The following is a 22,396-nucleotide window of genomic DNA, read 5'->3' on the forward strand; positions in this document are numbered from 1 at the left end:
TGCGCTGAGTTCATAGAATCATAGAATGATACAGCACAGAAGGAGGTCATTCGGCCCATCATGCCTGTGCCAGCTCTTTGAAAGAGCTCTCCAATTAATCCCACTCCCCTACAAATTTTCAAGTATTTATTCAGTTCCCTTTTGAAAATTACTATCGAGTCTGCTACCACCAACCTTTCAGGCAGTGCATTCCAGAACATAACTCGCTGTGTAAAAAAAATCACTTCATCTCCCCTCTGGTTCTTTTGCCAATTACCTTAAATCTTTGACCTCTAGTTCCTGACCTGTCTGAGTTATTGAACTTTTCCCACACATTGCTTCCCAGGGTGAAAGGGGATGTACAGTGTGTGGTGCATAACAGAAAGTAAAGAGGAAAGGAAGAAAATGGGGCAAAGCATCCACATCACAGGATCTAATTGGAGCAGAGTAACGCAATCGGATGTAATTATGCTTTTCTAAAAATGAATTCATGACATTAAATTTCCCAGAGATTATTATATTTGAATTTATTTCTACTCCTTTCCCTCCATTTTTCTCTAACCATGGGGTATTTTGATTCTGGGCGATAGTGTAAAGCGGGCGCTATCGGATCAGCTGCCCGTTACATATCTCTCCCGATTTTCCCTTCCATCAATGCGGAGAGGTGTATAACGGATCCAACATCGCCCGCTTTACACTATCGGCCAAAGTCAAGATCCACCTCCATGTGCTTGTCCTGCCCCTGCTTGAAAGGTGAACTGCCAGCAGGAAAAGTCACAAACGCAGGGCAGACAGGTTTTATTTGAATCCTCTTTAGATAGCGGAAGGCAATTGCTTGGTCTACTGCAGGGAACTGGAAATACTCACCCAACACAGGCACAGCAGTTTGAGTCTCGGGCACTTTTCTAGTTAATGCTTTGAGCTACCAATTTGGTAGTTACATAAATCAACTGTTCTCCCATCTTCTCCTGAAGCTACAAACTCTTGTTGTGGTTTCACAAACAGCAGCCACCTTCTCTGGTATCTGCAAAAGCACGATTTTCTGTCGCGTAATATGTACCTAGGACTAAGACCATATTTGGTCAGACAGAATTGGGAGGAAATTACTTTGAGCAGAAATGACTCTCCTGGACATTCCTTCCCCTTTGCACAATTGCTTTTTTTTTTAACATCGTTGTTCGATATGACAGTCGTGACAAAACAACCCAGATGACCAGAGATGGTCTTTTGGTTCATTTATAATTTGGCTACGGGCCTCAGACTGGTAAGTGCCTTAAGGCTCCCAGTCAGACAGTGCCCCATTTATACTGCCTGACTCAAACTAGCACTCTCCTGCCCGTCCATGTGCAGACTTTCTCATATAGCAGTTTACATGTTTAGTGAGCAATGGGAAACTTCCTTATATGCTCAAGAACACCTTGAGGGAGGATTTCCTCACTTGCCATTTGTAAACGTAGTTGTAAAAAGCGTGCTTACAGTTTCACTACAAGCACTGAACTTTTATTCTGTGCAGCCTTTCAAGATTTTTATACCTGCATAAAAGTGGCCTTACCTCAATTAAAAGCACTATTATACTGAACGCTCCAACCAGATGGACGTAATTCCGAAAATTCTCCGCAATCATTGAGAAACATCCCTGAAACAATAAAAATTAATGAATACCTCACCTATGAAGATTCAACACTGTGCTATAATCTGTAATTAGGTGAAAGTCTTGTATAGCGCATGCACTTCCTGTATATGTCACACTTACTTCCTGTGACACTTTCCCATGACACTTTGTTGATAACGCCCCAATAGCTCTAACAGCATAGCCCCCAATTCACCATGAGATCTGCTCATGTAATCAAGCAACCGCGGGTAAAATTCCCTTTCTTCCTGTCTCTACCTGCAAACATCTATGTGCTTCCACTTCTATTCATTACTGTTCCTCTGCTGTTTCTCTTCTCATGTATTTGTCCACAACCACAGTCAATCCACTTCAGAAGGGTAACTTATTGGGATAGAAATTGGTATGCTTTGCGCCCGTTTTGTGCCTGAAAATCGGGTGCAACGCCTACCAATTTTGTCCAGGCTGAGAAATAGGCGGCCAAGGCTCCTGCCAGAAACAGGCGGGAAGGGGCCTCATTAATCTATGCAGATTGGGGTCTTATGACGTACATAAGCGCTCGATACCATTCTGGAGTTCCAATGGGCGCATGTGTGCTGCTCAAGCTCCACTCATTGCAACTCTATGTAGAGCAGTCTAGTGGGCCTTAAAACCGCATTCATTAAAAGGTAAGTTTATTTAATGATTTTTGTGGGGCCTGGAAGGAGCATTAATTAGGAGAATTATTAAAATGAGGCCTAACCGTGAAAGTGGTTCGTGTCTCCGAGGAAGTTCATCGGGCAGGCAGTGGGCTCCCATGAAAATGGACCCCAAGGTATTATGCTGGCAATTGTAATATAGACCAAAGGTAGATTCTTTCATACAACCCTTATGAAGGGTTTTGATAGAGCAGATAGGGATAAATTGTTTCCACTGGCAAGAGGGTCGGTAACCAGAGGACATAAATTTAAGATAATTGGCAAAAGGGGGCGATGAGGAGAATTTTTTTCCCGCAGCGAGTTGTGATGATCTGGAATGCACTGCCTGAAAGGGCGGTTGAGGCAGATTCAATAATAACTTTCAAAAGGATATTGGATATATACTTGAAAAGGAAAAATTTGCAGGGTAATGGGAAAAAAGCAGAGGAGTGGGACTAATTGGATAGCTCTTTCAAAGAGTCGACACAGGCAGGATGGGCCAAATGGCCTCCTGTGCTGTATGTGTCTATGAACCCAGCATCAAATCTCATAGGAAGGAACATAGGAAGAGGAGTAGGCCATTCAGCCCCTCAAGCTTATTCCACCATTCAATTAGATCATGGTTGATCTGTATCTCAATACCTTTTACCTGCCTTGGTTCCATAACCATCATAGATCGCTGCTACCTTACTGTACCCCATTAGAAATGTAATCATGTTTACATGGTTTAGTGTCAGCTGTGCTCAGTTGGTAGCACCCTCACCTCTGAGTCAGTCGGTTGTGGGTTCAAGTCCCACTCCAGAGACTTGAGCACAAACATCCAGGCTGACACTCCAGTGCAGTGCTGAGGGAGTGCTGCACTGTTGGAGGTGCCGTCTTTCGGATGAGACGTTAAACAGAGGCCCTGTCTGCTCTCTCAGGTGGATGTAAAACATCCCATGGTGCTATTTCGAAGAAGAGCAGGGGAGTTCTCCCCGGTGTCCTGGCCAATATTTATCCCTCAAACAGCATCACAAAAACAGATTCTCTGGTCAATATCACATTGCTGTTTGTGGGAGCTTGCTGTGCGCAAATTGGCTGCTGCGTTTCCTATATTACAACAATAGTGACTACACTTCAAAAAAGTATACTTAACTGGCTGTAAAGTGCTTTGGAACGTCCGGTGGTCAGGAAGGGTGCTATATAAATGCAAGTCTTTCTTTCCTTATGATTTAATAGATAAATGCATCAAATAAATCCTGAAATTTCACTGGATGGAGCTACAGTGTGATTTATAACAATCCAACCAATAGGGTTTGTAGATATTCCATTTACCTTGTTGTTTATGTAGCCAACGTCTCCCTGTAAACATCTGTTCTTGTCTAGGAAGACCACCCCAAGGATTGTGCTGTTCCTCTTACAACATGTTTCAGGGAGCAGCATATTGGGGAAAAGCTCGTGAAAAGTGGAATTCTGTCCAAAATCCCGAGGCCCGTTTACACCACAGCAAGAAAACTGAAATGGCAAGTCACCAACTTTATGTCTTTGATACAAATTCTACTTCATAATGAAAAGAATATTAAAGGGTACGGGAAGGGAGTAGGAGAGTGGGATTAGACCGGATGGATCACGTGGAGAAAAACACAGACACAGAACTTGATGGGCTGAATGGCCTGTTTCTCTGTGCGGTCATGCATTGCACCACAAGCAGGGTCCAATTCTACCATCACACGACAGCCACACACATGCGCTTTTCAGCAAGGGATTACTGGATAATAACACTGAATCCAATGGAAGAGGTTCTGCAATGTAAATAAGCCATAAAATACCAATCTCACAGTAAGGTACCCGAGGCTGTGTACCCTGTGACTATCAACATGGGCGAGCCAACAGGTCAAGACCATCCAGACTCAATCCAAGGCACTACTGAGTTACTTGCTTTTGCCCAAGGCAGCAGTCAGTGTGCTACAACCGGCACCACTGCCCCCGTGTTAGGGAAGAGGGACTGGTTCTTGCTCCAAAGCACTAACCTGTGACCCCATTTAGGAGCACGGGTGTGGGTGTCAAGTGAGGATGGAATCAAACTCACTTGTGATGCATCACACGGCTAAGCTGCCTGTCGACTCTCACTTGTGAAGCATCACACGGCCAAGCTGCCTGTCGACTCTCACTTGTGATGCATCACATGGCCAAGCTGCCTGTCGACTCTCACTTGTGATGCATCACACGGCCAAGCTGCCTGTCGACTCTCACTTACATACATAGATACATAGAAGATAGGAGCAGGAGTAGGCCATTCGGCCCTTCGTGCCTGCTCCGCCATTCAATGAGATCATGGCTGATCCTTTAATTCAGTATCCCGTCCCCGCCTTCTCTCCGTAACCCTTAACCCCTTTTGCCCGTAGAAATATATCTAATTCCCTCTTAAATATATTTAATGAGCTGGCGTACACTGCCCTCTGTGGCAATGAGTTCCACAGGTTCACCACTCTCTGAGTGAAGAAATTCCCCCTCATCTCTGTCCTAAATGGTTTAGCCCTTATCCTTAAATTATGTCCTCTAGTTCTGTTCTCACCCGCCAAGGGAAACATTCCTTCTGCATCCAGTCTGTCTAGACCTGTCAGAATTTTATACACTTCTATGAGGTCCCCTCTCAATCTTCTAACTACCAGTTACTCCCTCAAAAAATTCCAATAGATTAGTCAAGCACGATTTACCCTTTGTAAATCCATGTTGACTCTGTCCTATCCTGTCCCCATTTGCTAAGTGCTCCGCTATTTCATCCTTAATGATGGACTCCAGCATTTTGCCCACAACTGATGTAAGGCTTACAGGTCTGTAATTACCTGCTTTTTCCCTACCCCCCTTTTTGAATAGTGGGGTAACGTTAGCTACCCTCCAATCCATGGGCACTGTTCCCGAGTCTAATGAATTCTGAAAAATCATCCTTAGTGCATCCGCTATCTCTAGGGCCACCTCCTTCAGTACCCTAGGATGCATGTTATCAGGCCCTGGGGATTTGTCCACCTTCAATCCCTTTAGCTTCCTTAACACCATATCCTTAGAGATATTGATTTGCGTCAGTTCCTCCTTTGCCAATGTCCCTATTTTTCCCGATATCCCAGGGAGGTTTTTTGTGTCTTCCTTCGTAAAGACTGACCCAAAGTATGCATTTAGTTGATCTGCCATTTCCTTATTTCCCATTATATATTCCCCCGTATCTGACTGCAATGGACCAACTTTGGTTTTCACCAGTCTTTTCCTTTTGATATACTTATAAAAGCTTTTGGAGTTAGTTTTTATATTTTCCGCCAGCTTGTTTTCGTAAGCTATTTTGCCCCTCTTGATTATGCCCTTTGCCCTCCTTTGCTCTATCTTAAACTGTTCCCAATCTTCCGCTCTGGCGCTTTTTTTGGCTATTTTATACGCCCTATCTTTGGATTTTATGCTGTCTCTAATTTCCCCTGTTATCCACGGTTGAGTCACCTTTTTAGATTTCCTTTTATGCCAGATTGGTATAAACAATTTTTGCAATTTTGTCATTCTATCTTTAAATGTTTGCCATTGTTTATCTACCTCCAGTCCTCCCAGGAACGTTGTCCAATCAGACCTACTCAGTTCCCGTCTCATGGCATCATAATTCCCCTTGTTTAAATTCAGGACCTTAGTCTCTGAGTCAATTTCTTCGCTCTCCATTTCGAGTGAGAAATCGATCATGTTATGATCGCTCTGACCCAAGGGTCCCCGTACAACAAGATTACTGATTAGTCCCTTCTCATTGCACAGTACCCAGTCCAATATAGCCTGTTCCCGAGTTGGTTCCTCGACATATTGATCCAGATAACCATCCCTTAAACACTCAAGGAATTCCTCCTCCTCATTATTTTTACTGATTAGGCTAGTCCAATCTATATGTAAGTTAAAGTCACCTATGATGACAGCTGTGCTCTTATTGCACGCTTCTCTAATTTCCCTCGTGATGCCCTCCCTAACCTCTATTTTACTATTTGGAGGCCTATATACCACTCCTATTAATGTTTTTCGCCCCTCGCTATTTCTTAGCTCCACCCATATAGATTCTGTATTAACTGAGTTAATATCCTTCCTTTCAATTGCATTTATCCCCTTTTTTACTAGCAATGCTACCCCTCCTCCCTTTCTTTTTTGTCGATCCTTCCTAAATACTGAATACCCCTGTATGTTAAGCTCCCAGCCCTGCTCACCCTGCAACCATGTTTCCGTAATCCCAATTAGATCATAATTATTAACCTCTATTTCCACAGCTAATTCATCTACCTTGTTCCTGATGCATCACACGGCCAAGCTGCCTGTCGACTCTCACTTGTGATGCATCACACAGCCAAGCTGCCTGTCGACTCTCACTTGTGATGCATCACACGGCCAAGCTACCTGTCGACTCTCACTTGTGATGCATCACACGGCCAAGCTGCCTGTCGACTCTCACTTGGGTGAGGCATAAGTTGGCAGATAACACCTGTGGAACTATAAGCAGCATAAATCAGCGCCTTCGGGGGTTGGGCGGAAGGAGAGAATTTTAAAAAAAACTTACGCCTATCATGATGGTGTTCCACGTCTTTGAAAGGGCATCTGTAGAATTGTCTCCTTTATACTTCATCTGCAATTCCTTTAAGAAATAATCCTTTCTTATCTGAATATAAATGACAGTGTTCGTATTTAGTACACTGTAATTACTAACAAATAGCTGAAAAGTAACAGTTTTTTTTTTGGCCATTGTACTTACCTGTTTTCTGAAGACTAATGCAAGGACAGCTGCAACTAACTCCAGGATGAAAATGATCAGAATCAGCAGCAAAAACTGCAATGAACAGGACACAATCAATGAATCCTTACGCCTTAAGCTATCTGCTTGAGTCGCTATGTGGGGAAGAATTCCACTGTTTGCCATTTAGAGCAAAGTCATAAATGTACATAAACAAGTGCAATTGCGATTTCACGGACACCAGAAATCTAAACTCTGACGCTTCAAACCAGAGATATTGAACCCAATGCACTACTTCTAGTTTCTGGGTATTTTGCCTTACACAGGCGCCTGGCCTTTGATTTTCACGAGGCTGTCAGCCTGTGTGATTCTGAAGCTGTTTGAATCGGGTTGGAGAAATTCAGTTGTAAACTGACTAGCAGTTATCTTGTCACGATTACCGATTTATTTAGGGGAGGACTTAAATCAAATTTGTGAACATTATCGAATTGTGGATGCAGCACACAAAATTCACTTTTTATTCAAACATGTACGATTTGGCTCGAGTTCGGTGGGTTTTAGAAAACTCAAGGAAGTGATCCTCTTTTTAAAATAAAATTGCCACACTACAGGATGGAATACGGCATAAGAGATGCCAAATGTAGTATGGATGAGCTGGAATCACCAGCAGGGGCTGCTCACAGCCTAGGACACTGATACTCTCAGCAACAAGCTCCACATTTCGGCTTTGTAACGGCAAGCCCTCAAATACATAACTGCATTAGCTCCTTATTTTCAAATTACTCAGGTTTGCTATTCAGTCAAATTCATTTTGTGATAATATTGGACCTTGGATAAAGGATCAAGAGCCACTGTCCAGGACAGCACCAAAGAAGAGAGGAGTAGAAGACGAAGAATATGAAGAAGAGGTGGCTAAACTTTGTTTAAAAAGCTTGTTGATTATTGAAAGAAGGGCAGACTGGAGGGGAAGGAGTTCCACATTTTTGAGGTAGTGGGAATGAATGAATTAAGAATAGGAAAAGTTACAATGGGTCTTCATTTCAGCACAGTGATTATGTAGCAAAGAATGTGGGGATGACATATTTGTAATTTGTTAAAATAAGCACAAAAGTTCAGAGGAAAAATGATCCTAGTTATATCGACACATTGATAAAGAAACGTCAGGGAGTTTCCACTTTGGAGTTATGATACCAGGTGCTTTAAAAATACTTCTAGCCTGGGAAATCTCACAAAAAGATGGCAGGACTAATGGAATTCTGGAAACTAATGTGACACAATTCTTTAAACCATTGGTTACAGAAGGTCTCGGAGAGTCTGTTATTATTTACAGAAAAACAAAAACAATTGTCTTTATATAGCATCTTTCATGACCTCAGGATGCAACAAAGCGCTTTACAGTCAATTAACTACTTTTGAAGAGTATTCACTGTGGTAATGTAGGAAACATGGCAGACAATTGTAATGTAGGAAACATGGCAGACAATTGTAATGTAGGAAACATGGCAGACAATTGTAATGTAGGAAACATGGCAGACAATTGTAATGTAGGAAACATGGCAGACAATTGTAATGTAGGAAACATGGCAGACAATTGTAATGTAGGAAACATGGCAGACAATTGTAATGTAGGAAACATGGCAGACAATTGTAATGTAGGAAACATGGCAGACAATTTGCAAACAGCAATGTGACGAAGGCCAAATGATCTGTTTTAGTGATGTTGTTTGAGGTATAAATATTGGTTAGGACACTGGGGAGAACTCCCCTGCTCTTCTGCAAACAGCATCATGGGATCTTTTACATCCACCTGAGAGGGCAGATGGTGCCTCAGTTCAATGTCTCATCCAAAAGATGTCACCTCTAACAGCCAGTGAAATGTCAGCCTAGATTATGTGCTCAAGTCTCTGGAGTGGGACTTGAACCCACAACCTTCTGCCCAGGAAGCAACAGTGTTACCAACTGAGCCAAGTCTAACTCCTTGGGAGCTTGTCAATACTTTACAGGGAGTACCTTGGAATGTGTCAATATTTTACAGGGATCACTGGGAGTGTGGCAATATTTACTGGGGGGTCCCTTGGATTGTGTCAATATTTTATAAGGGTGACTGGGAGCATGTCAATATTTTTATAGGGTCCCCCAGTCAGCAAAGCCACCACTTTCAACAATTATCAGACCATCAGAAAGGATCCCTGTGCTTCTAGAGATGGGCGAACTCCATAATTACCTTTAGTTTATTAAAATCATTTTGTCCAATTGGCTGGTGAGCAGACACTAATCCCTGACATAATTAGAATTCGTATGTTAAGAATCTGAATTAAATTTCAAAAAGCAATGTTCTTACATTACCTTTTGATTTTGGGAGGTAATGAAGCATTCGAGATGGATCTAAAACCAAAGCCTTGTACTGAGCCAGGTGATATCAGCAGTAAGGCTTACTGCAAATAGCCTCAATGCTCCTGGACAAGGGCAGGGAAAACCTCAGCCACAGGTTTCTGGTCCACATCAGTACCCAGTGAGCGCCTGATGGAAAGGGCAAAGGTGTGGACTTCAGGCAAGGGCGGTTAGGGTGCTCCCGAGGCCAAATGCTTGCCGCCACTCACCGGGCACAAATATGATGAATGACCAGCTGGGAAAGGGACCGGAGGAAAGGTGACGTATGTGGCACTGTACCCTTGCAAACCTAGCACCTGTTGGTGTTATACTATCGGGGTGCAATTTATCTCATTGATTATAAATTTGGGGGGGGGGAGAAATACAGATTGAATGTTAAGCATTCTCACACCTCTGAACATCAATCAAAAATAATCTGAAAGAATGAAGATTTCAAGTTGCTGTACGTACAGTCATAAGCAGTTGTTTGCTCTCTCGGATGGCTCCCCAGCAACCTAAGAACCCTAGGAAGAAGAGAATTACCCCGACTGACAGGATGATGTAAGCCCCAGTATAGATCAATGGGTTGGCGATCACAATGTTCTTGAAGCCATTGGGGTTGGTTGTAACCCAGATGCCAACTCCCAGCAGACAAATACCCCCTGCCTGTAACAGACCACAGCAATGTTATTACAGTGAGTTGCAGCCTGCTGCATTAAAATTCATCGAGAATCCTGCAATAATCTCCACAGCTCCTGGATATTATTTCATAACTGTTGTTAAGATAAAGTACCCTTTATCTCATAATATAATTAAGCCACATTCTAGACTTTAATAAAATTACACGGTATGTATTTGATTAAAGTTATTGAATAACAATGCCTGTTGCCATGGTCACAGGTTTTAATATCATTTCTTCTAATTACCAATCTCATGAATATTCTCAGAGTTTTCTACCCCAGTGCCTGTCTCCGTGCAGATAGCCATTCTCATCTGTTCGTAAGTATGACCAACCAGTTACAGTACTTACAAAAATTAAACTATTGGACACAAACATGAGGTACTTGATACAGGTCCGAGATTTTTCCATTTGGAATCCAGCAGTTTCTGTCGTTTTAAACGGCTTTCGGTCTGAAATGACAAGTGAAAGAACGCCTCAGTTTACACTTTGCAATCATTTAATTACCAATTTAGTGCGGGTTAATGCTTTTACAATCAACCTCCAAGTGGACTGAATACCACAACAGTAAAAAGACTAAACAATTCGCAACCAGTTCAAAAAAAAGTAGAGAAACTCTCCTTCTTTAATTCATGGATTTCAATACAGTTAGAAACACGGCTATGATACGGGGCTGAAAAGGCTGTTGCAGTTCAGCTGGTTGGTGGCAAAATTCCATAGAAAACATCGCAAAGGGATGATAATAAGTCAATTTAAATCCTTTTTCAAAGTTCCATCATCCCTCAATTTTCTTCACTTCTAAAGTACTTCCCAAAACAACCTGAAATGTCAGCCTCCAATTTTGTTTAATACTCCTGAGATAAAACAGTACAAAGTTTGTTGTACTTATTTAATTCTAAGGCTCTGTATTAACAATGTGGTTGTGATTAGGACCACAGATCGCTAGCAGGTTGGAGAGGTGGGCCCCACGTGCTTGACTTCCAGTCGAACAGATCACAACACAAACTTTCCATCATCAGATTTCTTACCAAACAGATAGGGAAGATAATTTATTTGTCAAGTTAGGATGATTTTGGGGGAGCACGTCAAAATATAAACAGAATGGCACAGATTAAATGGTAGTCAGCCTCCTTCGTACTGTCATAGTGGCAAGGCATTGCGTTGTCAATTGGTTTCACCATAAGCCGGTTACTAACCTCAGGTAGAATTTTTTTTTAAATTCCTTTATTGGATCTGGGCATCGCTGGCAAGGCCAGCATTTATTGCCCATCCCTAATTGCCCTTGAGAAGGTGGTGGTGAGCTGGCTTCTTGAACCGCTGCAGTCCATGTGGTGAAGCTACTCCCACAGTGCTGTTAGGGAGGGAATTCCAGGATTTTGACCCAGCAACGATGAAGGAACGGCCATATATTTCCAAGACAGGATGGTGTGTAACTTGGAGGGGAACTTGGAGGTGGTGGTGTTCCCATGCGCCTGCTGCTCTTGTCCTTCTAGGTGGAAGAGGTCGCGGGTTTGAGAGGTGCTGCCGAAGACCCCTTGGCGAGTTGCTGCAGTGCATCTTGTAGATGGTACACACTGCAGCCACGGTACGCCGGTGGTGGAGGGAGTGAATGTTTAAGGTGGTGGATGGGGTGCCAATGTGAGCAAAGGTACCAAAGAAGAGGCAAGCCGTCTCCCCAAAAGGGGCAGAGAGGAACAGTTGTGGACATTAATGCTCCTCTTGGCCCCACAAAAATTGACCCCCCCCCTCCCTCCCACCCACCACCCCATACCTGACTCTCCACCAGTATCGCTTCTACCCCCTTCCCCTTTAACTGACCTGGACTGGTTGGGTTCTATGGTGGTGCCAGCAGATTTCTCTCCCCGCAGAGTGTGCGAAGCTCGCCGATGGACCGCCATTGTGGGCCGACCATAAAAATGACTCGGGCCTCGGGCTGCTTCCACTGGTCACGCAAGCGAGCTAGCTCCGTCTGCCTGCTGCCCGATGGAAGCGCTCAAGTGAAAAGCGACCTTGTGTATATTAATTTAACATTCCTATCGCCTTTGGGCAGTTTGTTTCCTGGAATTTTAGTCCTACATACTTTCCGTCCCTGCCTGGTGTTTCACCAAGAAGTTCCTGTGAAGCTTCAACCATCTTTCCTTGTATGGACAATGACTAAATGAAGCCTGAACCGTTTGTAATTGTAGAGCTTTAAGCTATTTTCCTAAATATAACTGTCTGCTTCATTTGTGATTATTATTCACAATTAATTCATACTCAAAAACACGCCCTTCCAGACTGTGTGCAGCCCACCACTCCTAAGCTGGAGTACCAATTCACATTGCTGGTGGGGTATTGGTGCTCTCCCGAGACAGCGCAGATTTTAAGCCCCATTTTCCTGCGCACACAGGCAATTCTGTGATGCCGGAAAACACTGATTTGTGTTGCTGATGTCACAAAGTTCCACTAGATGCTGGGATGACTGTAACGTTATGCAGCTAGTGGACCGGAGCACGGTCAGGAGGCCATTCGCCATGACCACCCATATCGTACTGTTACACTCACTAACATCTACCCGTCGCCATGTTCTACTAGGTATAAGACCATGTTTTGGGGGCCAATGCTTCATTCTTATCTGTTGATTTGATGCATTACTCTTAGGTTATAACTAAATTGTACATTTTCCTCAGCTAATATTAGCAAAAAGGTTGGTGCAACTATAAAATGGGGAAGCCTATTTTTTCACTAACAGAGTAAAGTACTTCTAAAGTGGCTTTAATATAAATATTTTGCATCCTTTGCTAGTGTGTCTGAATTCCAACTATAAAATGTTTCTAAAAGACAAATCATAAGAATAGAGATCTCTGGTTATACATTCTTACTATTCATGGAGATAAGCCCATGAGCAAAAAGTATCTTCTAGAAAGTTGAAATTTGAGTTTTATAAACAGATTTTGAAGGGAGTGGGGGAGCACACTGATAAAAACATAATAAAAATCCACAGGAATCTGATTAATGAAAGGATAATGCAGAATCTTCACTGGAGAATAGAACTAATTAAACTGGAGGCCATTTCCTTCTGTACCTGAAGTGAAACGGTCTCTCTAGATTTAGATCTAAATTCATAAAATCTATGCTCACAAAATGCAAGAATCTTCTTTGGCCCTTGTACATCAAGGATATTGGATTCTATGCATTAGAGTTAGGTTTATATTTAGATTCGTACTGTAGTTCAAGTGTCACAAACTGCTGCTCTAGTTGAAGTTACTCAACAAATGGATTTTGCTCTGCTTAAATTATCTATCTGGTTCTGCAAATGGGCGGTGGTCGAGGTTTGTGATTACAAAGTCGGTGTGTTACTATTCACAGCATAGTAATCCATTGAGCAGTAGAATCAAAAACTTGGGGGCACGTTTTTGAAGGCAACCTAGACATTTTTAGCAGCAGGGAAACGGCAGTAGGGCCCAAAAAGCCTGTTCCACCTACATGACTCTCCCATATAAATCAATCCCTTCTCTGTCTAGAATTGTGTCTAATTACACCTAGAACCCATTTATAGTGTCTGCCTCAATAAATTTCCTCTTGGGTAATAAATTCCCACCCAACTCCCATTCATACTCAACGTCCTAATTTTTAAACTGATATTTGAACCCTCCTCCCACAGTGAACAGGTTGCCTGGGTCATCTTTGTCAATTCCCTCCATAGTGTAGTGTATGTAACCGTCTAAGGCAGAGCCGAGCAAGGGGAACTGTGCGAGAGCCAGTCCAGCGGCTGAACTGTCCTCCGTCAACGGGGGGTACCCAGCGCCGGTAGAGCCGAGCGAGCGGGAAAGAGACAGAGCCGAGCAAGGGGAACTGTGCGAGAGCCAGCCCAGCGGCTGAACCTGTTCGCCGTCAACGGGGTACCCAGAGCCGGTCGCCCTGCCATAAAATTTAAAAAAAAAAAGGGAAAGCCTTGAAGCCGACGCGCAGGCTGTGAACCTGAAAGCCAGCGGCCGTCGCCCGTGGGAAAAGTGTACCCCTCCCGCCAGGGAAGAAGCGCGGGAAGCCGCCATTAGGCGGGGAAGAAGACAGAAGCGGGAAACCGCCATTGAAGTGGGCGGGGAGAGAAGATAAGAGCGGGAAACTGCCATTTTCGCGGGAAAACTGCCATCTTAGAAAAAAAAAGAAATAATAATTTAAAGAAATACTTGTGTTGTTCCCAAAGAGAGGAAGATGCCTAAGCGTGGTAACATCAACGATTTTAATTCCGAAGTAGAAGACTGGGCCACGTACGTGGAACGCATTGAGATCTATTGTGAGGCCAATAAAATAGAAGAAGATGACAAAGCTATAACCTTGCTGAACTCGATGGGCGCAAAGACATACGGGCTCTTGAAGCATCTACTAGCACCAGCTAAACCGGCGGATCAGACTTTCGATGATATTGTGGCTGTCCTGGAGGACCACTTGAACCCTACACCGTTGATGTTGGCTGAACGATTCAAATTCTATGCGAGAACGCAACGGAAAGACGAAAGCAATGCGGAATACTTGGTTGAACTGCGGAGGCTAGCGAAAGACTGTCAGTTTAGGGACAACCTGGAAGAGGCACTGAGAGACAAATTCGTGTGCGGAATGTTGAAGGAAGAAACACAAAAACGACTGCTTGAAGAGAACGATCTTCCACTTGATAAGGCTGTCCTTATCGCAGCATCAAGCAAAGCCGCAGTGAAAGGAACTGCGGAAATGCAGCTAAAGGCAGCGGCACTCAGGGTACAACAAATTACTTTGGGTACAACGAAATGCTATCGTTGTGGAAAGACAACACACGACCAGAACCAATGCTGGTTTAAAAACCAAGAATGTAGGAAATGTGGCAAGCTTGGTCACATAGCTAAGGTATGCCAGTCAGGGAAGAAGACCAACAATAATGAGTCACCACAAAAGTGGTACAGAAAGGTACATGAGGTGACTAGGAAGAGTCCGGAGGAACAGAAGTCGGACTCACACTCCAACTGCAAAGGACTGGATAGTTTGAGAGTTCACAATGTGAGTAATGAAGCTGACCGACAAACTATCTGGATCACACTACAGATTGCAAAAGTCCAAGTGAAAATGGAAGTGGACACCGGATCGGCGCTGACGGTCATGAATAAGCATGACTATAAAAAGTTATTCAAGCATATTCCACTACGGGATACGGAACTAGTACTACAGACATACACGGGGCACAAAGTATTCCCCATCGGAAAGATAGAAGTCAAGGTGAGATACAAGGATAAAGATTACCAAAGGATGGACCTGTATGTGTTGCCTGAGGGAGGTCCACCACTTCTGGGACGGGAGTGGATCCGGAAAATAAAGATAGACTGGCATTCACTAAACACCATGACGGTGGATTCCGGAAAGGAAGATGTCAAACCTGAACGGTTGTCCAGAATATTGGACGAAGCTAAAGAGGTATTCCAGCAAGGACTGGGAACACTGCGAGGAATTAAAGCAAAGGTTAAGATTGCAGAACATGCAAGCCCAAAATTTTTCAAAGCCAGATCGGTACCTTATGCGATACGACCAGCTGTGGAGGCAGAACTGGAAGAACTTGAACGATCAGGGGTACTGTCAAAAGTGGACTGGAGTGAGTGGGCCACGCCCATTGTTCCCGTCATGAAGTCTTCACCAAGTAATAAGCCAGGGGGACCGGGGAAGGTCCGCATCTGCGGAGACTTCAAGATCACAGTGAATCCGGTGCTTCACACGGTACAATACCCGCTTCCGCGGATTGAAGATATCTTTGCTTCGTTGGCTGGAGGGAAACACTTCACCAAGATAGACCTGGCTCAGGCATACTTACAAATGGAAGTCGAGGAAGAGTCACGCCAGTACCTCACCAGCAACACACACAGAGGATTGTATCGTTATAATAGACTGGTTTTTGGGGTAGCTTCGGCTCCAGCAATTTGGCAGAGGGCCATGGAGCAGGTATTACAAGGAATTCCAAGCACGCAGTGCTACTTAGACGATATCCTAATTACGGGAGAAGACGAGGAAGAACACCTCACAAATTTGAAACTGGTGCTCACCAGGTTGAAGGAATATGGCCTTCGAGTTAATCGCAAGAAGTGTGAGTTTTTCCAAAAACGGATCTCGTACTGCGGTCATGTCATTGACCGAGAGGGGCTGCACAAGTCACCTGACAAGATAGAAGCTGTCGTGAAGGCCCCCGCTCCAGAAAACGTATCACAGTTAAGATCATTCTTGGGGTTGATTAATTATTATCACAAGTTTCTGCCAAATCTATCCACGGTGCTGCATCCGCTGAATGCTCTGTTGCGGAAAGAAATACCATGGAAGTGGAGTGAGGAATGTAAAAAGGCTTTTCGCAGAAGCAAGGAGTTGATTACCTCTGAAGAAGTGTTGGCTCATTTCAACCCAACGTTACCCCTTCGTCTAGCTTGTGATGCTTCCCCTTATGGAATTGGAGCAGTACTTTCTCACAAGTTACCAAATGGCTCGGAAAGGCCAGTGGCATTCGCGTCCCGATCATTGACCTCCGCGGAGCGAAATTATGCTCAAATAGATAGGGAGGCCCTCAGCCTTGTGTGGGGCGTGAAGAAATTCAATCATTACCTGCAAGGTAAGAAGTTCACATTACTGACAGACCACCAGCCGTTGGTGTCCATATTCAACCCAAACAAGGCCGTTTCCACCATGACAGCACAAAGGTTACAAAGGTGGTCCGTGTTACTTGGGGCACACCAATATGACATCGAATACAAAAGGTCCAAACAGCATGGAAATGCTGATGGGTTATCGCGCTTGCCATTGCCGATAGTAGAAGAAGCGACTACATTGGACCCGGTAGAGATGTTCCACTCATCCATAGTGGAGTGTCTACCAATAACAAATTCGATGATCGAAAACGAAACAAGAAATGACCCGACTCTTTCACGAGTCTATGATTTAACGGTGGAGGGATGGCCAGCACAGGGCGAACCAACACTGCAAGCATTTTCACAGAGGAAAGAACAGCTGTCAGTGTGTAGAGGAACCCTGATGTGTGGATCTAGAGTGGTGATTCCACCCAAACTTCAAAAGAAGGTGTTAAAGGAGCTGCACGAGGGACATCTGGGTGGAGTGAAGATGAAGAACCTAGCAAGAGCGTTTGTATGGTGGCCAGGCATCGATGTAGACATCGAAGAAATCACTAAGAACTGCCTAGGATGTCAGAAGGTTCAGAACGCGCCACCACAGGCTCTGCTGCATCCATGGGAGTGGCCCTCATCTCCTTGGCAAAGGGTACACATCGACTTTGCTGGTCCATTTATGGACTCAATGTTCCTAATAGCGGTGGATGCACACTCCAAGTGGCCGGAGGTAATAAAGATGACCACCACCACCACGGAAAAAACCATCACAGTGTTAAGGACTATGTTTGCTAGGAATGGCCTGCCGGAACAGATCTGTTCTGATAATGGACCGCAATTTGTGTCCGAAGAATTCAAGAAATTCTTAAAGAGCAATGGGGTTAAGCACTACACGTCAGCCCCATACCATCCCGCCTCCAATGGATTGGCTGAAAGGTTTGTCCAGACCTTCAAGAAGGCCATCAAGGCCATGGGTAATGAAGACATTAATTTACAACATAAGGTGGATAGCTTCTTGTTGGCGTACAGGAATGCAACACATGCGGTCACAAATCAAACTCCCGCCATGATGTTTTTTAATAGACGACTAAGATGCCGGCTGGATTTGCTCAAGCCAAACGTCAGAAGGGACGTAGAGAACCGGCAATTCCAGGGCATGAATGAAAGGGCCACTAGATCTTTTCAGATAGGTCAACAAGTTTTGGCCCGGGACTACCGTACCGAGAAATGGCAGCCTGGAACTATTGGAAAAAGGCTAGGGCCGTTGATGTATACGGTGGATCTTGGGGACAGTATAATAAGGCGCCATGTTGACCAGATCATAGGGTCAGCCACAACTGGCCAACCTACTTCACCACCTTACCCGGTTACTGTTGAAACCGAGATACCCAGAACACCTACCTCCGATCTGGTAATACTGGAATCAGAGGAACCTGACACTGTCTTTCAAGCCGAATCGACCTTGTCAGAAGCACCTACTACACTGCCAGGAATGACGACACCACTGAGGCGTTATCCGGACAGAGTCCGGAAACCTCCAGAGAGACTGAATCTGTGAACTGTCTTGCATAAAGTTGTATATATGTTATAATGTATGTTTAATGGGAAATACGTATGTTGTAAGCTAAAAAGGGAGGATTGTAGTGTATGTAACCGTCTACCTTTAAGAGACTATGTATGTAACCGTTCACCTTTAAGAGAACTATTTTAGGTGTGGCACTACTTGTTTGACTTCTGTATACGGTAATACCGACGGTGACCACACCGGTATATAAGTGCTGTGGCATGACTTATTGGGCAGATTCGCCCTGACCTTCGAATAGTAAAGTCCTGTTGTATGTTACTCCTGAAGTCTGTGTCGTAATTAACTGCACAACCCACAGACTTTACACATAGTCCTCAAAACCTGAGAACTGAGGGAATGTTGAGTCTTTTCTCAGATCCAATCAACCGAGGTTTTAGTCTGGTCACTGCAACTGATGTTTTCGCATCTTCACACACTTCTCTTGGAGTACAGTGTGAATTAGTGGGAGGATTTGCAGGCTGATTAACAGTCTGACAGACTGAACACTCCTTTGTGGCTGTAACTATCTTTACAGCAGCCGATGGGGTGGTTGGTATTATACGGCAGGAGGGTTTTACGGGCTCCAACAACACATACGATGAGGATCAGGCCATCCACACTCACCCGACCCGAGTATCCCACTAGATGTCAACCCAGGATTCAGAGCCAGAAGTTCCGGTTTCCACTCGCTGGGACTGTCTGGAGCTGGGATCGAACCTTGCACCTTCTGACTCAGAGATAGGAATGCTACCGCTAAGCCAAAGACTCACTCCTTGGGCAGCATGGGTGACTTGGTGCTTTGACCTGGTGAAGCCCAGCACCACGGTGCGGTGAAACGCAGGCTCATCATTCTGGTGGAAGCAGCAAGCAAAGGCCAGTTCCATATCCATGGGGAAGAGATGGAAAACTAGAGGAAAGATCAACCTTGGCCTTGCTCATACTGCCCCAGCTGTTGATTAAAGGAGCATTGGTGGTGATGGAGGCCTAGGCTGCCCAAGTGTCTCACCTGGAGCTAGGACGTGTTGAGAGCAGAAAATGCAATGGGGAAAAAATAAGCAGGATAGATACATTTAATTCGGCCCCTATTTTCCTTTTCTCAATACTGCGATATAGCCACCTAGAAATAAAAGATCAGTTGTAATGGGGGAGCGGGTTAAGATCGGGACACGATTGGAAGGCAGTGGGATCTGGGGGACGCGGGGGTGGGGGGTGTAATGAAATATGCCATTCATCAGGCACTCTGTATTCTCTGTGTTTGATTGTGCCTGTGACTGTGACAAGCAGGGGTGTTTAGTTTCAGTTTCATTTCCTTACCTGTATTGTATTGTGTGTAGGGCTCCGCCCATACCTGGCCCCTACTTAAGCAGGCCCCAGCGTGTCTCACAGGCAGTGCAGCAGATCTCTGGATGAGAGACACTCCTCCACTGTGTATTACTTTCTGAGTTAATAAAAGCCTTGCTTTGCTCCGTTCACGTTGAGTCTCGGATTCATTGAGGCACATCAATTTTATTAACTCAGTTTTCAACGCAATGGATCAACTCTTGAAACCCGAACGTTTGGATTTGGACCCGCATGCTTCGGACGCATCGGCACGATTCGGACACTGGTTTAAGTGTATGGAATTCTTCCTGGACAATTCCGCAGCCATCACAGACGCTACGGACGCTGAAAGTATGAAACTCGGAATCCTGCGGAATTGGGTAAGCCACCGGGTTTACCCCCTCATCCAAGACGCCGACACGTACCCGGCCGCCTGCGACATCCTAAAGGCGCATTACCAGCAGCCTACGAACGAGGTGTACGCTAGGCATCTGCTCGCTACTCGCACACAGCGACCTGGGGAATCGCTGGATGAGTTCCTAGTCACCCTGAAAACGCTTGGCAAAGACTGCAAGTGCCAAGATGTAAAAGCCGCAGTGTACACTGACGAGCTTGTTCGTGATGCCTTTATCACAGGCCTCAGCTCCACTTACATCCGGCAGAGACGACTGGAAAAAACGGGATGGGACCTGAAACAGGCTGTGGACACAGCGCGATCCCTGGATGTGGCCCAGAGAAACTCGGACGCCTACTCTTCAGCCCGCGCCGCCCACGCCACCACGTGTGCACCAAGGGCGCCGCCATCTTGGAAGGCATCTTCCCCGCCCGGCAGCCCGACACCGTCGGGGCCCCGCTCTCCCCCCAGAAGCCCTACGACAGCCGCGACGCGTCGGGGCCCCAACTGCTACTTCTGCGGGCAGCCGAAGCACACCAGAAACCTGTGCCCGGCGAAAGGCACCACCTGCTTTAAGTGCGGTAAGAAGGGGCACTTCGGGAAGGTGTGCAGAGGGAACCCCGCTGGAATACCTGCCACCGCCGCGTGTGCGTCGTGGGAGCGGCCATCTTGGACGCCATCTTGCCCGACCTCGTGGGGTCTGCCATCTTGTGAGCAGACAGCGTGGACGCCATCTTGTCTCGATCAGGACCCTACAGTGGCATCGGTCACAGTGGACCAGACCAGACCGCACCCGCTATCCAAATCAATGGTGGACATCGAGGTAAACGGGTGCGGGGTTAAATGTTTAATTGACAGTGGAAGCACGGAGAGTTTTATCCACCCTGAACTAGCACAACAACTCTCTCTAACGGTGGTCCCTGCTCGGGGCACCATCTCTATGGCTGATAAAACCCAGACATCGACCATTATGGGTTACTGCGCGGTACAATTGTCCGTTAACGGAACTGTATACGGTAATTTTAAATTACTAATCATGAAGAGTCTATGTGCGAGCGTGATCTTGGGCCTGGATTTCCAGTGTCACCACCAAAGCATCACGCTCAATTACGGTGGGTCCCAGCCGCCCCTCACAGTGTGCGGTCTGGCTACCCTGAAGGTAAAGCCGCCTTCGCTATTCGCGAACCTTACTCCCAACTGCCGGCCAATAGCGACCAAAAGCAGGAGGTACAGCTGGGAGGACAGGCGGTTTATCGCGACCGAGGTGGACAGGCTGCTGAGGGAGCGCGTTATTGAACGCAGCAACAGCCCGTGGCGCGCCCAAGTGGTGGTGGTGAGGGGTAGCGAGAAGAAACGGATGGTGATCGACTATAGCCAAACGATCAACATGTACACCCAACTAGACGCCTACCCGCTACCCCGCATATCAGAAATGGTGAACCAAATTGCCCAATACCGGGTGTTCCCCACCATCGACCTCAAGTCAGTGTACCACCAGCTCCCTATCAGACCAAAGGACCGCCTGTACACCGCCTTCGAGGTGAACGGACGCCTCTACCAATTCCTCAGAGTCCCCTTTGGGGTGACGAATGGGGTCTCGGTCTTCCAGAGGGAGATGGACCGCATGGTCGATGACCACCACTTGCAGGCAACCTTCCCCTACCTCGACAACGTCACCATCTGCGGTCACAACCAGCAGGATCACGACTCGAACCTCGAGAGGTTCCTGAAAACCGCACAAAAACTCAACCTCACTTACGAGGACAAGTGCGTTTTCAACACCACGCGCCTCTGCATACAAGGCAGCGTGGTGGAGAATGGGGAAATCGGACCAGACCCCGACCGATTGCGCCCCCTATGGGAGCTGCCCCTGCCCAACACTTCCAAAGCCCTGAAAAGGTGCCTGGGGTTATTTTCTTATTATGCCCAATGGGTCCCCAACTACTCCGACAAAGCCCGCCCCCTCTTGAAAGCATCCTCTTTTCCGCTCTCTGCTGAGGCCCACACCGCCTTCAAAAGCATTAAGCGGGATATTGAACGGGCCACGCTACAGGCAGTGGACGAGAACACTCCCTTTCAAGTGGAAAGTGATGCGTCTGACTTTGCCTTGGCGGCCACCCTCAACCAGGCGGGGCAGCCCGTAGCTTTCTTCTCGAGGACCCTCCAAGGGCCCGAGATCAGACACTCCTCCGTGGAAAAGGAGGCCCAAGCCATCGTGGAGGCAGTGCGCCACTGGCGCCACTACCTAGCCGGCAAACGCTTCACCCTACTTACCGACCAGCGGTCGGTAGCGTTTATGTTTAATAATAAACAGAAGGGGAAGATTAAAAATGATAAGATTCTCAGGTGGCGGATCGAGCTCTCCACCTTCGAGTATAACATCATTTACCGGCCAGGGGTCCTTAACGAATCCCCCGACGCCCTCTCACGAGGGATGTGTGCCAGCGCCACCGGGGATCGGCTACAGACCCTCCACAAC

General features: G+C 45.8%; 1 protein-coding gene across 7 annotated transcripts in view; it reads right to left on the reverse strand.

Moving 5' to 3' along the window:
* Nucleotides 1–22,396, reverse strand: part of LOC147105278 (tetraspanin-18B-like) — a 191,855-nt gene that overhangs the window by 3,215 nt on the left and 166,244 nt on the right. For 5 of the 7 annotated variants that reach the window (XM_086011463.1, XM_086011464.1, XM_086011469.1 and 2 more), the window contains 6 exons: nucleotides 10,386–10,486; nucleotides 9,827–10,021; nucleotides 7,007–7,081; nucleotides 6,815–6,913; nucleotides 3,580–3,759; nucleotides 1,532–1,615 (listed from right to left, as the gene is read on the reverse strand). In XM_086011463.1, coding sequence (XP_085867589.1) covers nucleotides 1,532–1,615; nucleotides 3,580–3,759; nucleotides 6,815–6,913; nucleotides 7,007–7,081; nucleotides 9,827–10,021; nucleotides 10,386–10,486 — 734 coding nt within the window. The remainder of the gene's footprint in view (nucleotides 1–1,531; nucleotides 1,616–3,579; nucleotides 3,760–6,814; nucleotides 6,914–7,006; nucleotides 7,082–9,826; nucleotides 10,022–10,385; nucleotides 10,487–22,396) is intronic. The other 2 variants (XM_086011465.1, XM_086011466.1) reach the window with 2 other exon arrangements.

This window comes from Somniosus microcephalus, chromosome 18 (genome assembly GCF_052327205.1).
Source record: "Somniosus microcephalus isolate GS21.2 chromosome 18, FLI_Smic_1.0, whole genome shotgun sequence".
In the NCBI taxonomy this organism is placed as follows: domain Eukaryota; kingdom Metazoa; phylum Chordata; class Chondrichthyes; order Squaliformes; family Somniosidae; genus Somniosus; species Somniosus microcephalus.